This window comes from Neofelis nebulosa, chromosome 13 (assembly GCF_028018385.1).
Source record: "Neofelis nebulosa isolate mNeoNeb1 chromosome 13, mNeoNeb1.pri, whole genome shotgun sequence".
In the NCBI taxonomy this organism is placed as follows: Eukaryota; Metazoa; Chordata; class Mammalia; order Carnivora; family Felidae; genus Neofelis; species Neofelis nebulosa.
Genome location: NC_080794.1, coordinates 51,556,452 through 51,571,109, shown reverse-complemented (window position 1 = coordinate 51,571,109; position 14,658 = coordinate 51,556,452). Strand labels below are relative to the sequence as shown.

General features: G+C 52.4%; 1 protein-coding gene across 1 annotated transcript in view; it reads left to right on the top strand.

Moving 5' to 3' along the window:
* Positions 1-7,057: 7,057 nt before the first annotated feature.
* Positions 7,058-14,658, top strand: part of VSTM4 (V-set and transmembrane domain containing 4) — a 99,014-nt gene continuing 91,413 nt past the window's right edge. Inside the window, exon 1 of the mRNA XM_058696990.1 lies at positions 7,058-7,191. Within this exon, the coding sequence (XP_058552973.1) occupies positions 7,137-7,191 (55 nt within the window). The 5' untranslated portion in view covers positions 7,058-7,136. The remainder of the gene's footprint in view (positions 7,192-14,658) is intronic.

Below are 14,658 nucleotides of genomic sequence, written 5' to 3'. Positions count from 1 at the left end.
AGTTCGAGCCCCGTGTCGGGCTCTGGGTTGACCGCTCAGAGCCTGGAGCCTGTTTCAGATTCTGTGTCTCCTTCTCTCTCTGACCCTCCCTTGTTCATGCTCTGTCTCTCTCTGTCTCAAAAATAAATAAACGTTAAAAAAAAATTAAAAAAAAATCTTTTCTAGATCTTCCTAAAGTTTCCAGGATTCTATGAGGGAGTGAAAGCTCCCTCCTTTCCTAGGAGAAAAACAGCCTGAGAGCACTCATGTGGAACATGCTTCATTCCACAGACATTCACCCATTGTTTCCCCCATACTTGAGGCCTGGGCTCAAGCAAGAGGGACACAGGGATGATCGGGAGCCAGCGTCTGGCCTTGGGGACCAGACAGTCCAGCAAGGACATTTACTTAAGTATCAATGATGTTCTAAGTATCAGTGATGCTGGCTTGTATAGGAAACCATGGGGGCTTGGGAGAGAAGACCTAACAGACTTTTGGGGCTTGGAAAGCTTCCTGGAAGAGGTGATGAATGCCCAGAAAAGGAGCCGAGCACAAATGAGAGGAAAATGAGAAGCTGGATGTGCTGAGCATCTTGGAAGATTAGAAGTCCAGCTGTGCCCTTGAGGGGCAATTATTCCAGACATCCCAAGCTGAGCTAGAACTGGCGCTCTGCATTTCTAGAACAAAGGCTACCTTAATGAACAGGAGAAAGAGGGTTTTTCCCCTCTAGAGACCTCACCTCTTGTCCCCACAATCTCTTCTGAAGGGGTGGTTAACAGTTCCGTTCAGCAATTTCACCATCAGAGAGCCATTCTTTGAGTTAAAAAATTTTTTTTTGTAGTGTAATAATGATATCCTTGGAAAGCTCATATAGTAGGGCAATATCAGCCTGAATTAGTTCCTTAGTTTGTGACAGGTTCAGAGAAAGTCCCCGTGGGAATGGAGATGGAATTTGGGTGGGACTGTGGAAGAGACGTTGGGCCAGATGTTGACGTTTATGTGTGGGGTGGGTGCATGTGTGTGTGCAGGTAGGGGAGCCAAAGGGTGGGGAAGATAGGATGTCTTCTCGCTCGCTGGGTAGCCTCAGCTTTCTCTGCCTCCGAGGGAGGTTACTATAGGTGCGGCACAAAGGACTAGCTCCTTGCACCCTGCCCTCTTCCAGCCAGGAAGGCTGAATGGAGCAACCTGGCCCGCCTGAGATGGAGACCAGAGCTTTAGCTCCCGCAGCTATCAGCCCGGCTTCTCCCTGGAGCCAGCGTTTGGGACGACCTGAGCAGTCTGGCTCTGATTTTCCTGGTTTGCTCTCCACCAAGGGTAGCTAAGAGCAGCGCTCAGCTGGCCCCACTGACTCCAGAGGGAACTAGCACCCCTCTGCAGAAGCAGAGTAGGTGTGAGAGGAAAGCCGGGCTGACAGTAGGAGTCTCGGCTCACAGATGCCTGATCTGAGAGCAGCATGCAAGGTGGGTGCCAAGCAGCGTGCTGACCTGGAGATGGTGTAAGACAATCAGCAGTCATTTTGTACTTGGACATGACTCTGAATCTTGTAAACCCCCTTCTCACAAAAGCCCAGAAGCCCTCGGTTGCCCCTGAGTACGGCATCAGTGACTTGCATTCATCCTGTCTCTCGATGTTTCTCAATGGGTGCACCACTGGCATTTTGTGTTGACTGTTACTCCCGGCGCGGGACTGCACACTGCATTGTGCGATACCGCATCACAGCCCAGTCCGCCAATGCCAGTCGTGACCCCACTCCAAGATCGTTGTAACAATCGGGAGTACCTGGGTGGCTCAGTTAGTCAAGCATCAGACTTCGGCTCAGGTCATGATCTCCGGTTCGTGGATTCAAGCCCTGCATCGGGCTCTGTGCTGACAGCTCAGAGCCTGGGGCCTCCTTCAGATTCTGTATCTCCCTCTCTCTCTGCTGCTCCTCTGCTCGCACTGTCTCTCTCAAAAATAAATAAACATTAAAAAAAAAAAAAAGATCGTTGTAACAATCGAAAATGCTCTGCACATTCCCAAAGCCCTCTAGGGGGTTCCTGCTGCCCAGTGACCGGAGCCACTGGCTGTCTCTCAAAGAGTAGAGTCAACCAAGATCCACTGAAACTTCCTTCACTGATCAACCCAAAGTACTGAGCACCTGAGTGCATAGTGCCAATGGAGCAGGGAGACCAGGATGGGTGTGAACAGCGGGGTGTATGAGAGAGGGTGAGGGGCTGGGTGGAGGCCCCTTGGCAGGGTTCTGGCACGAACTCTGCTCCCAGCTCCAGATCCCCCTGGCCCAGTAAAGCCTGTTATTTAGAAACGCCAGATGTACCCCCGAGGCATCTCTTTCCAAACTACTGTTTTTCAATTTCAGGTTAAGAGGAGAGGATTAGGGATTTTTCTTGGTTCTCTCGTTGCCTTCTGTTTTGGAATTAGCTGCCCCTCTCCCTCTCTGACAGTTGACCTCAGGGACTGGGACAACATAGTCTGCTGGCTCCCCTCCCTGACTCTATTTGCAAGCCCCCCTCACCTGCTTTCCCCTCTCCTCCTCTCTTTCCCTCCTTTCTTTCTGTTATGGGCTGAATTGAAGTCCTCAGAAAGTGCCTCAGAAAGTGACTGTATTTGAAGATAGGGTCCTAAGGAGATAGTCAAGTTAAAATAAGGTCATTAGCGTGGGTTCCAATCCAATATGACTAGTGTCCTTATAATAAGAGGAGGTTATGACACAGACACACACAGAAGGGAGACCACGGGAAGACACAGGGAGGAGTTGGAGACAGACAAGCCAGGGAGAGAAGACTCAGAAGAAACTGTGTCCACACCTTGATCTCAGACTTCTAGCCTTCAAAATTGTGAGGATAGATGTCTGTTGTTTAAAGCCACCCAGTCTGTGGTGTCTTTTTATGGTGGCCCAAGCAAACGGATCCATCTTCCTTTCTATTTACGGATTCACTGATGCATCACGGACATACTGATCGATGACTTACCATGTGCTGGGCAATGCGTAGGATTGGCTTTCCAAGGGCTCAGTACTCAACCCTCCGCTCATTTCAGAGAACTGATCCTGGTCAGTGGCATTCATTCCCAAGGCATCCCACTTAGGCTTGAGGATGAATCGATTTTCTTTCTCTAGCTCTCCCTTCACTGTGAGTTACAGACCCTAAAACTCAACATTAGATCTTCGGTCAATGGTATTGGATATATTAGGCTCCATATAGCCTCTTCCTCCAAACCTGCTTTTCCCTTAGTAATCTCTTGCTCTGTGATTTCTAGGGGACCCTTGTGACATCCTCCTTCCTTCAGCAGCACCCACTATTGTTGAGATGAAGCACAAACTCCTGGGTCTGACACTGGGGGGCGGGGCACTCTAAGGGCTTTGTTCCTGCCTGTTTCTCTATTACATTTCACTTCCCAGACAAAACTGGTCTTCTAGGCCCCCAGAAGCCACCTGTGAAACTTGGAAGTCCTATGTCGTTAAGCCTCTGTGTTTTGTCACACGTTGCTCCCTGGCCTAGACCAAGCCCCTCACCCTCTTCGTTCAGGACGCCTCCAGTGTCTTTTAAGGTTGACTTCAAGGGCTACCTTCACGGTACATGTTTCCAGCATGACTAGGAAGAGGAAGTGGGCACGGCCTCCACTGTGGTGAGTGATGTAGACAACCTGTCTAATTTCTTATCCTTCCCTCACTCTAGTCTTTTCCTTCTGGGGCCTTCTGGAATCTGGGGGCCTTATATTTCTGCAACCATCCAGGCTGCAGAGTCCCTAGCACAGAGCTCATAGTCACTGCGAAGGGCCTGGATCATCCCAATTTATCAGGGTCACCGGTGAGGTTGGTTTGGAGAAGCTATTTCTCTCTAGATTTACTACTCTCGGGCAGTGCACTTCACACCCCTTCCCCAGTTGTGCAGGGGACAGATGCTGCAGGCCTCATGGCAATTCCACCATGGATAGCTCATGGCTTTTCCTTCTGCTTAGATGGACATAGCCTCTGTAACCATGATCTCTGCCTTCACATCCTCCCCTTCCCCCAATAGTGAGAGCTGAAACCCTTTTTACCCAGAGTCCCCTCTTTTTTATAGTTTTTTAAAGTTTATTTACTTATTTTGAGAGAGAGAAGAGAGAGAATGTGCACACGAATGTGTGCATCATTGGTGGAGAGACAGAGAGAGAGAGAGAGAGAGAGAGAGAGAGAGAGAGAGAGAGAGACTGTCAGTGGAAAGCCCAATTCGAGGCTGGATCCCACGAACATGAGGTCATGACCTGAGCTGAAATGAAGAGTCAGAAGTTTAACCGACTGAGCCACCCAGATGCACCCAGAGTTTAAGCTTTGTTCACTCCCTCTCCGTGACAATTCAAGAGTGCAACTGACTGCTTTTGGTGATAAAATGCTTGTGAGCAGAATGGAAGAAATCTCAACAATTGCTTGTATAAATCCAGACTGAAAAAGCAACCTAGAAATCTGCCAAGCACGTTAGAAGAGGGTTTGCTTTTCTTTGGTATTTTTAGTTTAGGGATATGTTGGCTGTACACAAAATCAAGCTGATTACTGAACCCTGCCTGTACTCTCACCTCAGACCCAGGTTTTAGCAAACAACTGCAAAATGAAAGAGGAAAGGAGACCTCTACTCCCCAGCCTGCCACAACGTCGCAGAATGCAGTTATTTTGAGGGAACTCAGATTTCTAGATTCTTTCAGTGGTGACTGATGGAATCCAGATTAGTTGAGCAGGACTTCCACATAGCTTAGTGTCCACATGTTGATCTGGATCAACTTTAGAACAGTCTGAACCCTTGTCCAGAAACTGCAGACAGGGATCTTTAAAAGAAGTAATAAAAAAAAAAAATAATCGGCTTGTATTATTCTTCTAATTCAGAACACAATCAGACCTGATAGAGCCAGCGGATGGACAAATAAGTCAGTGGAGGATTTTCAAATGGTCCTAAGCTTGTGAGTGAGTGGGCAGGTGGCAGGGTGAAGGCCTTTGAGATCGCAGTCCAGAGCACACTAAATATCGAGTCTCATCTGGGCCACTGGCTGTTTCTCCTTTGGGGAGTGGGTGTATTTCCCCATTCCTGGGTCATGCAGCAAAGGTCTTACCAAGATGGTCTGGTAGATTATTTGGGAAACTGAAAACTACTGAGAGAACACACAGCTGAAAACAGAACAAAGTGCTGTATCACAGAACCACAAGAAAAGCACTTTCCAGCCCCAAATCTCCAGCACAGCACCAGAGAAACCAAAGCAAAGGGCGGGCATTGAGGCCTAATGCTGGGTTGAATGTCTGCTTGGTCCTTCTGGGAGAGACTGATATTTAGAAAAGATACAATGATCAAAGAAGGAATTAGCTCCTCCTAAGTGTGGCCAACATGTGCCCCTTCTACCTTCCACCAACTAGAAGAGTAAATTGCAAGCACAAAGTGTGAAGTGAGGTCATCGCAGACACCAAACGGTCCCGCCAACTCCTTAGCTCCCTGTCCACGTGCAGTCACGTTGACATGCCATTTTACAGATCTCACCTTCTGGAGAATGAAGTTCAGAGGGGTTACACTGCCCAGAATCAATGCTCTTCTTCTGGCCTGAGTACAAGTTCCCAGGTCAGACACGCTAGGGCCCACAGAACCCGGACAGGTCCGGGGTCCTCTTTGAACCTGAGTTTGCTATTCTAAAAACTGGAGCCTGGGTCCCCACAGGGCTGGGGTGTGAGGCTTACCAGCTCACCAGCAGCCATCTCCCCACCGACTCCTTGGGTCCTTTCAGCAGCCTGGATGAGGTATGAGGCTGCTCCCCCCAGTCAGGCTGCCTTGATGGTCAGCCCAGTCACTGCACGGGCCTGCTCTAAATGGGTCTCCTATTTAGAGATGCCCTATGGGGACTAGGGACCCTGGGAAACACCTGGGATTTGGAGAGATCACGAAGGCTTGCATCCACTGATGCGGGCTGCAGGGGCGGATGGTCCCTCCGGGAGAGGCCCTGTGACTCAGCACCAGGGGGCACCACCATCTCTCTCTCCATGCCTTCCCCACCCCTCCTCTGCCCTTAATGGGAAAGAGGTGGGGACCCTGCTCTTCTCCTTTTGCAGGACCCACCTTTTCCCCACAAAGACCTCTCCTGACAGACACACACGAACATCGCTAACATATACTGTTCTTGCTCTAGAGATCCTGGACTGTCACATCAGTCGGGCTCCAAGTTTAGAAACATGGTGAAGAGGCCAGTATTGGCTCAAAGTGACCTGGGATGAGTGGCTTTGGCTCACTCCCTCACTGTGTGACCCAGTCAGCCCCTTCGTGTTCCTGCTTCCCCTTCCTTATTTATAATATAATCGTAATGATAGCTGACATTCATAGGCCCAGGGTCCATGCATTCACTGGAACTGTCTCAATCTTAAACACCCCATGATGGATGTGCCTACTTCCCCATTGTACAGATGGAGCAAACTGAGGTACGGGGGGAATTAAGGAACTGTCCCAGGGTCTCACAGTGCCAGGATTCAGTAACGTGGTGCAAAGTACCTAGCCCAAGCTGTGGCTGAGGGCACCCTGAGTGATCCTTGGTGTTAATGGAATCCACACACACTGAACTTGTCTCTGTGGACCCTCCCAGTTTTCCAAGATTTTCCAGCTCACCCCTGACATCCCCCGTACCCAGTTCAGGTCAGGCAGAGAGGGCTTTTTCTCCCTCAGCTGCTCCTTGGCTCACAAAGTTCCCTGTGGAGAAACGGCAGGGCTCTGCCGGGCAGCGGGTTAGCCTCAGGTCCCACTGTGGTTCCCCCTCACCCCAACAGCCCCAAACTCCAAGCGGCCTTCCCCCTAGCAATGACCCTCTGTGAAGCAAAAAGACCGTGAATCTCACTGCGGTCGTGCACTCCCGGTGTCCCGCGATCCCCTCTCAGAACCTCAGTTTTCCCATCTGTGAAATGGGGGTGGCGACGTGAGCCGCTCACAGGTCGCTGAGCGAACCGATCGCGGGGTCCCCGCCCCCCACCACCCTTGCCCTGTGCGGCACGCGGCACCCAGCAGCCCCCGGGGCCAGCGCGGGCGGGCCGCGGGAGGGGCGGGCCAGGCCGGGGCCGGGGCCCCGGCCGGGGGGCGGGCGCGGCACGGGGCGGGCTGGCGGCGGGGCCGGGCGGGCGGCGGCGCTGCTCGGGCGTCACAGCGCCGGGCGGCGGCGGGGAGATGCGGCTCCTGGCGCTGGCGGCGGCCGTGCTGCTGGCGCGGGCTCCGGCCCCGGGTAAGCGCGGCGGGGCCGGGCGCGCGGGTGGGGCGAGGGCAGCCCGCGCGGGGGAGGCCGGGGCTCGGGGCTCGGGGCTCGGGGCCCGGCCTGGCGGGGAGGCCCTGCCGCCTCCGGGCCGCCCCCTCCCCGTCCGCGCCGGCGGGCCGGGGCTCCGCGCGTCCCGGTGGCCGCGCCAGTTCGGCGGAGCGCGGCGGCGCCTCCCCGGCTCCCCGCGGCCGCGGTGCCGGGGCCCCCTTCCCGCCTCCGCTGGGCCCCGGGGCCCCGCGGACACTCGGAGCAGCCCCTGCGCCCCAGCGGGGCCAGGCCTTAGAGGGCAAAGCTTGAAGGGACGCGCCGCCGGCCCTAGTTGTTGCTCTGTTTTCTTTCTTTCTCCACGACACTCGGGACCAACGACTGTGGGCACGTTAGTCTGGCCGCAACTTCCCTTTGCCTCTGCGGAGAGCTGCTCAGACCCAGCGCGAGGGGCTGGCTGTGCCCCGGCAACCCAACCCGGGACTTGTCCGTGGGCGGTCCTGGAGACCAGGCCCGCTGAGACAGGGTGTCCACGCCTGGAAGAAGTGGGACCCTCTACCGGCGCACCCTGCTTTAGCACGGCCCCTACCTGCGCTGCTGGCTTTCTCTTGGGGTGGCTGCCCTCACTTCTGAGTTGCTGAAAAAGTGTCTCTCTTTATTCCCCCGAGCCCTGCCCCCCTGCCTCAGGGCTGCAAAGGCCCTGTGGCTAGAATAATAGTTAATAATGAGTATGTCAATGGCTCTTACATTTCCTGTGTAGTGTTACACAGTAGGTCATGTAATCGCAACAGCCTTTCAAAGTAATCATGACAGGAGCAAAGGTTATATATCCAGGTGCCTTGCAAACATCAACTCCGTTTGTGACCTCTGGGGGAGGCGCTGTTATCCCCATTTTATTTTATTTTATTTTATTTTATTTTTTTTATTTTATTTTATTTATTTTTGGGACAGAGAGAGACAGAGCATGAACGGGGGAGGGGCAGAGAGAGGGAGACACAGAATCGGAAACAGGCTCCAGGCTCCGAGCCGTCAGCCCAGAGCCTGACGCGGGGCTCGAACTCACGGACCGCGAGATCGTGACCTGGCTGAAGTCGGACGCTTAACCGACTGCGCCACCCAGGCGCCCCTGTTATCCCCATTTTATAGGCGAGAAAACTGAGGCACAGGCCCACCAGTCGACTTGCCTTAAGTTCATAAGCTTGTAAGTTGTGGAGCAGGGATTCGAACCCAGGGAGCCTGGCCCTAGACTGAACTCCTACCATCTAAGCTTTGTTTTGTGAATAAGGAAGCTGATGCTCTGAGTTAAGTGATTTTCCAAGGGTGACCCAGCTACCGAGTGGTGGAGCTGGCATTTGAGCCAGTGTGGATCAGAGTCTGAAGAGGAGAGACTTGGATCACAGTGGGAAGAAATTCACCCATTGTTCCCTGGCTACCAGTGCAGTGGGGTTTCTGCTGAATCTGAAATCGGTGCAGTGGGAAGGAAATGCTCTTGTACCTGTCCCTGCCTTGGCCGACCGTGACTGCAAGTTTGACTGGGGTGGTTGGGCCAGGCCAGTTGTGGTGGCCTGTGTGGAGTAGGCAGCAGCCAACAGGATGCAAGGGGCCCCAGGCTCCCTGACCACCTTCCTAATAATCACAGGTGCTATCAAGGAAGGTGCCCTCAGAGAGAGAGTTTTGGGGGGTCAAGGACATTCTCATGTTTTCAGGAGACTTGAGAGCTGCAACTGGGGATCCTTTAGAGTCTGCCCTGGCTGTGCCCGAGGCCATGCCAGAGGTAATCAGACAGCCCTGCTTCAGGGAGGACTCACCATGTGCCACCCACTCCACTGAGCGTTTCACCCATGACTCCTCGCCACGGTGCCCGGGGAGGCTTTATACATTGGTCTGGACTCTTAACCACTGCACTTTTCTGCTTCTTGATTTGGGGGCAGAGTGGGGCCTTAGCGGTTACCTGGTCCCACCCTCATTTTATAGGAAAGGAAACCAAAGGGTAAAATATTTACCAAAAGCCAAGCTGTGGTCCAGAGTGGTGGTTGAGAGCTGCCTTTGAAGCCAGATGGCTTGCACTCAGATGCCAGCTCTGCCATGTTTATGTGAGCTTGAGCAATGGGCTTAGCTTCTCTGTGTGTCAGCCCTCTTCTCAGTAAATTGGGGATAAACAGTTCCAGGATGGGGCGCCCGGGTGGCTCAGTGGGTTAAGCGTCCGACTTCGGCTCAGGTCATGTTCTCCCGGTTGGTGGGTTTGAGCCCCGCGCGTCGGGCTCTCTCTGCGGTCATGCATGGAGTCTGCTTCGGATCGTCTGTCTCCCACTCTGTCTGCCTCTCCCTGTCTCCCCTGCTCACAAGTACTCAGTCTCTCTCTCAAAAATAAATAAACATTGAAAAAAAAACATAGCTTGAGTATCAATTGACTAAATACATCTAAAGGGCTTAGAACAGTGCTAGGCATAGAGTTCACACCCAGCCGTTGTTAGCCTCTATCATTGGTCAATGTCAGTTTTTGTCCTGGATGAAAGCTATTTTCAGGTCATGGCCTAATGTGAATGCAGCACCCCATAGGCTAGGTCTGGTAACATCTCTGCTTGGTGCTTGATAAACACAGGCTCCTAGTGCCATGGGTTTTTAAGTAATACAATTGTGTTTCTTTCAGAGATTTATTTGAAATTCAGACTATCTTTTTAATGTTTTTTAATTTTATTTATTTATTTAATTTATTTTTGAGACAGAGGGAGACAGAGCGTGAGCAGGAGAGGGGCAGACAGAGAGGGAGACACAGAATATGAAGCAGGCTCCAGGCTCTGAGCTGTCAGCACAGAGCCCGATGCGGGGCTGGAACTCAGGGACTGTGAGATCATGACCTGAGCTGAAGTCGGACGCTCAACCGACTGAGCCACCCAGGTGCCCCAAGACTATCTTTTTAATAAAAATGAGATTTTTTGTTGCTGATTGGTACCCACTATTTGCATTCTTCATAAACGTAGTAACTTCTGGCTGAGTGGGGTCAGGGAAAAAAGAGACCCTGGGGAGGTGACTATGAGCTGAAGGCTGAGTTGGAGTTAATGCCATAAAATTCAGGGCAGCAGTGAGGAATTCTTGGAGTGAGAGGGAGCAGTTTCTTCAGGACAGAGAAAGAGAATGGGACACAGAGCCACTGGCACATCCCGGTGGCCATACCCACCTCTGTGTCCCAAGCAAGGTGGGTGCCTTGTTTCTGTTAGAAGTCCTACCTACACTCCCCTGCAGCTGGAAGTTTCCCTCCTCCCCTTCATGACGAGTGCTGGAGGGAGGGGCAGGGGCTTTGTACGAGGTGAGTAGGTTATATACCATTTGGTACAAAGATGTTCTTTTAAGCTGTTTTCAGAGCTGTGTTAGTCCTTCTCATGACATTATGCAAACGGGAACAACAGGGTGAGACCCCGTAAATCCTAATCACAGGAATTTGATGTGTGCCTATAGTCAGAATCAGCCACATCATTTGCGGAATCAAGTGCAAAATGAAGATGTGGGGTCCCTTATTCAAAAATGTCAAGAGAGTGACAGCAGAGATTGAGCCAAGTGGGGTGCCCCTTCAAATGTAGGGCCCTGTATGATGCAGATCATACACTCAGGAAGCCCACCCTGCTCGACGATGGGCGTGTATGTCACTTTCTGTAGACCTCAGCTGCCCAGCTCTCAGAGCATACAAACTAATACCCGTATTTTAAAGGTGTTTTCTCATTGGAGCCCACACTTAACCTCGTGAGGCATCATCTTTCAGTTTTTCAGATGAAGACACAGGCTCTGAGGGTCTCACACCTAATAGCACCAGGTTTCTAGCCTGGCTTTGTTCAGGGCCAACCTCTGGCTCTCTGCCCAGCCCCACCAAGCCACTGGGAAGGTCTGGGCCATGAGTACCCCAGTGCCCAGCCCACATGGGGCACCAGGGCTCCCAAGTAGTGAGGCATGTGCTTGTTGAAAGAATAGGGTTCCCTGTGGCCAGAATCCTGTTGCTCTCTCTGTCTGGGTCAGTTTCTTCTCTGCCTGTGTTGTCATATTCCTCCTGTAAGAACTGGCCTTGGGGGACCCTTACTGGGGTAGAAAGTACCCTCCTGAGATCCACCAGCAGGCACGGGTGGCTTTGTGGGCCACTATGTGGTGCACATCACCAGAGGACACTGTTCTTTCTGTTTCCAGGCTGCACCAGGTTCCTCCTGCCTAAGGGTCTTTGCACAGGTGGAACCTTCTCTCTCCCAGGAAGATCACTCTTTGCTGTTCTCCTGAATTTTATGTCATGAACTCCAACTGAGCCTTTAGCTCACAGTCACCTCCCCAGAGTCTCCTTCTTCTCTGACCCCACAGACTAGATTAGGATCTTGCCCTGATTTTTTAAAGCCCCGCACCTTTTCTCTGTAGCATGTGACACTATTTGCAGTTAAATACTCCTGTGTCTTTTTCCCGATGACGGGCCACCTTGCCCACTGGACTCTCAGCTCCATGAGTTTAGGAAAGCTGTCTTCCTTGTACATGGCCTGGGATGTGGCTGTTGCTCAGCAAGTATTTGTTGACCGATTAAGTGCACAAAGCATAGGCTGGGATGTAAGCTGGAGGAAAGGGGAGAGGTGCCCGGGGCAGAGGGTTGAGCAGTCTACCTCCCCGCTTAGTTCCCTGCAATGCAGGGGTCACAGAGCAAGAAATTCAGCTCTTCTAGACTCTTAACATACAGAGAGCAAACTGAGGGTTGCTGGCGGGGTGTTGGGAGGGGATGGGCTAAATGGGTGAAGGGCATTAAGGAGGGCATTTGTTGGGATGAGCACTGGGTGTTGTATGTAAGTGATGAATCACTAAATTCTATTCCTGAAAGCATTATTACACTGTATGTTAACTAACTTGGATTTAAATATAAATAAATTAATTAATTAATTAAAATTAAGAGTAAAAAAAAAAAAGAAAAAGAAACAGCTCTTCTCTGGGCTGGAATGACTTTTTGACAATTCTCCCTCCTAGGCCAGGAGAGGAGAGACTCTGCCTCGCCCGGGGCTGCTCCCTTGCGTTCCTGGGGTAGGAGGGTGATACCCACCGTCCCCTGTCCGGTAGCTGGCTTGGCCTTTGCTTGCTTGGCTGGCCCCTCTGCCCTACAGGGGGTGTATTCTCTGCCATCCAGCCCGAGCCCCGGAAGGGGCAGGCCTGGACTCTCCTTCTGGTCAGCCTGGCTCCATCTGTTGGGCTTGCCCTTGTTTCCCCCTGTCCTGACTCCCACTGCTGCTCTCTCTGCTGAGCCATACGGGGCCTGGCCACCACGGTGAGGTGGACATTACACGGTGCTTTCTTTTCTGGTATTTAACTAAATACCCAGTGCAGCTGATGTCTGCTGGGCACTGGGGGCCTCTGCCTGCGTTTTTCTCCCATCTCTCCCCATGCCTGCACGCGAGCCGTGTTCGTTGGGTTTAATCTAGCCATTTCCAGTGCCAAGCAGAGGGTGTTATTGTGAACACCTGGCTTTCAGAGAAGGCTCATCACAGGCTGGGGGACCCCTGAGAGCCTGTGACCTCTAGCAACGCTTTAAGGCCCTGAGGGGCCTTTGGGCCTGAGTTTCAGTCACGCACCGCCCATACCCTTGAGTTGAAAGTGGGTGTAAATATCTGGGTTGGTGGCACACGTAGGGCCAAAGTGAGCCTTCCTGTGTATTGATTTGCTACGACTGTCGTAACCAAGTGCCACAGACTTGGGGGGGCTTTCAGCACAAACAGTCTTGGAGGCCTGAAGTCTGAGATCAAGGTGTTGCACGTTTGGTTTCTTCTGAGGCTCCCTGTTTGGCTTGCAGATGGCTGTCTTCTCCCTGCCTCCTCATGGGGTCTGCCCTCCGTGCGTGCACATATCCGTGCCCAAAGTCATCTTCTTATAAGGACACTGGGCGTGTTGGATTAAGGTCCTCCCTAACAGCTCATTTTAACTTAATCACCTCCTTGAAGGTCCTATCTTCAAGGACCTTCAGTCACACACCGTCAAGTCCTGAGGAGTGGGGATTCGGGCTTTAACGTGTGGTAAAGAGAAGAGGAGGGGCCAGTTTAGGCAGATGGTTCAGTCCATTGGCTTCGATGGGAGCTGCTGACTCCTGGCCAGAGCCACAGGAGTGCAAGGGTTACTCGTTTGCCTCCAGGATGGAATCTGGCCTCCCATGGGACCGAACATTTGGCACATTCTCCTGGTTTCAGTCACTATAAATAATCCCTCCTTCACGCAGCGTTAATAGGAGGAGACTGGGGTGTGGGGTCTGGGCTCTCTCATCCCACCCATATTGTTTCAATTTCCTGCCTTCCCCAGCTCTCCTTGACTCCAGTGGGGGGCCTTTGGAGGCGGGCGGAGCTGGGCTTCAATCCTGGAAGCCAGCTGCTGCCTCTCTGCCGCTCTCTGCCTGCGACGAATCCCAGGACAGAGGTTGGAGTGGGTCAGCCTGCTGTCCTGCCTGTGTGGCTGCTTGCCAGGGAGCCCCTGCCCCTGTGGGGACTAAAGACAGAGCCTTTGCAGTCAGGAAGGACTTGGGCTAATTTAATATGTTGCACAGGCAAGGTGCAGGGCAGATGGACAAGGTGCAGGGGAGACGGGGTGGGGGCAGTTCCTCCTCTGTTGTCTTACATGAGTGATGTCTGTCACAGTGAGATTGTGACTAGAGAATGTGCGCCTGCCTTGGTTGTTGATGCCCTTCATTCCCAAAGTGTCTCCCTGGGCCTGCTTTGTCCTTTGCTGCTATAGACACAGAAGTCCTCATTCTTTTCCACAAGGTGAGTCCAACCTGCCACCAACCTTTTTCTTGTGAGTTTATGCCCACCTATTTTTTAAGGTAACAAAAGGTGGTCACGATGGGGTTAACACCGAATGATGGCCCCCAGAGATGTCTGTGTCTTAATTCCTGGAACCTGCGAATGTTACCTTATGTGGCAAAAGGGACTATGTGGATGTGATTGAGTTAGGGATCTTGCAGTGTCCTGGAGTGTCCTGGGGGGCCCTGGCTTCTAAGAGAGGAGAAAGAAAATGAAAGGAAATTGACCCCCCAGTCATACCTCGGAAGGTATTCTGTTTATGAACTCGATAGCAGAAGCCACATGGGAGGATTAGCTTATCGCCAGGATTTTTACAGTGAAGAATATTTTCTATGTGAGAACTTCCCGCCCCAGCAGACACAGGGCCTCCTCCCCTTGCTCCTCGCAGTGGAGGGGTTCAGCCCTTTCTTCATCTTTTTCGTCCTTCCTCCTTGCATACCTGCAGCCCTGGCCAGGGTTCAAAGCTTCTGGTGATCCTCACATCAGGACCCGAGCCCCTTCATGTGACCAGAGGTGACATTTGAGGCTGAAAGCTGTGGCTGGAGATGACCCCCCAGGGACACGTGCTTGTGCAATGGGGCGGGCAGGGAATAGCGTTTGCTGCTGTTGGGCCCTTGGCAGTGCAGGTTGAGGACAGGGGATGCGGTGTGAAGAC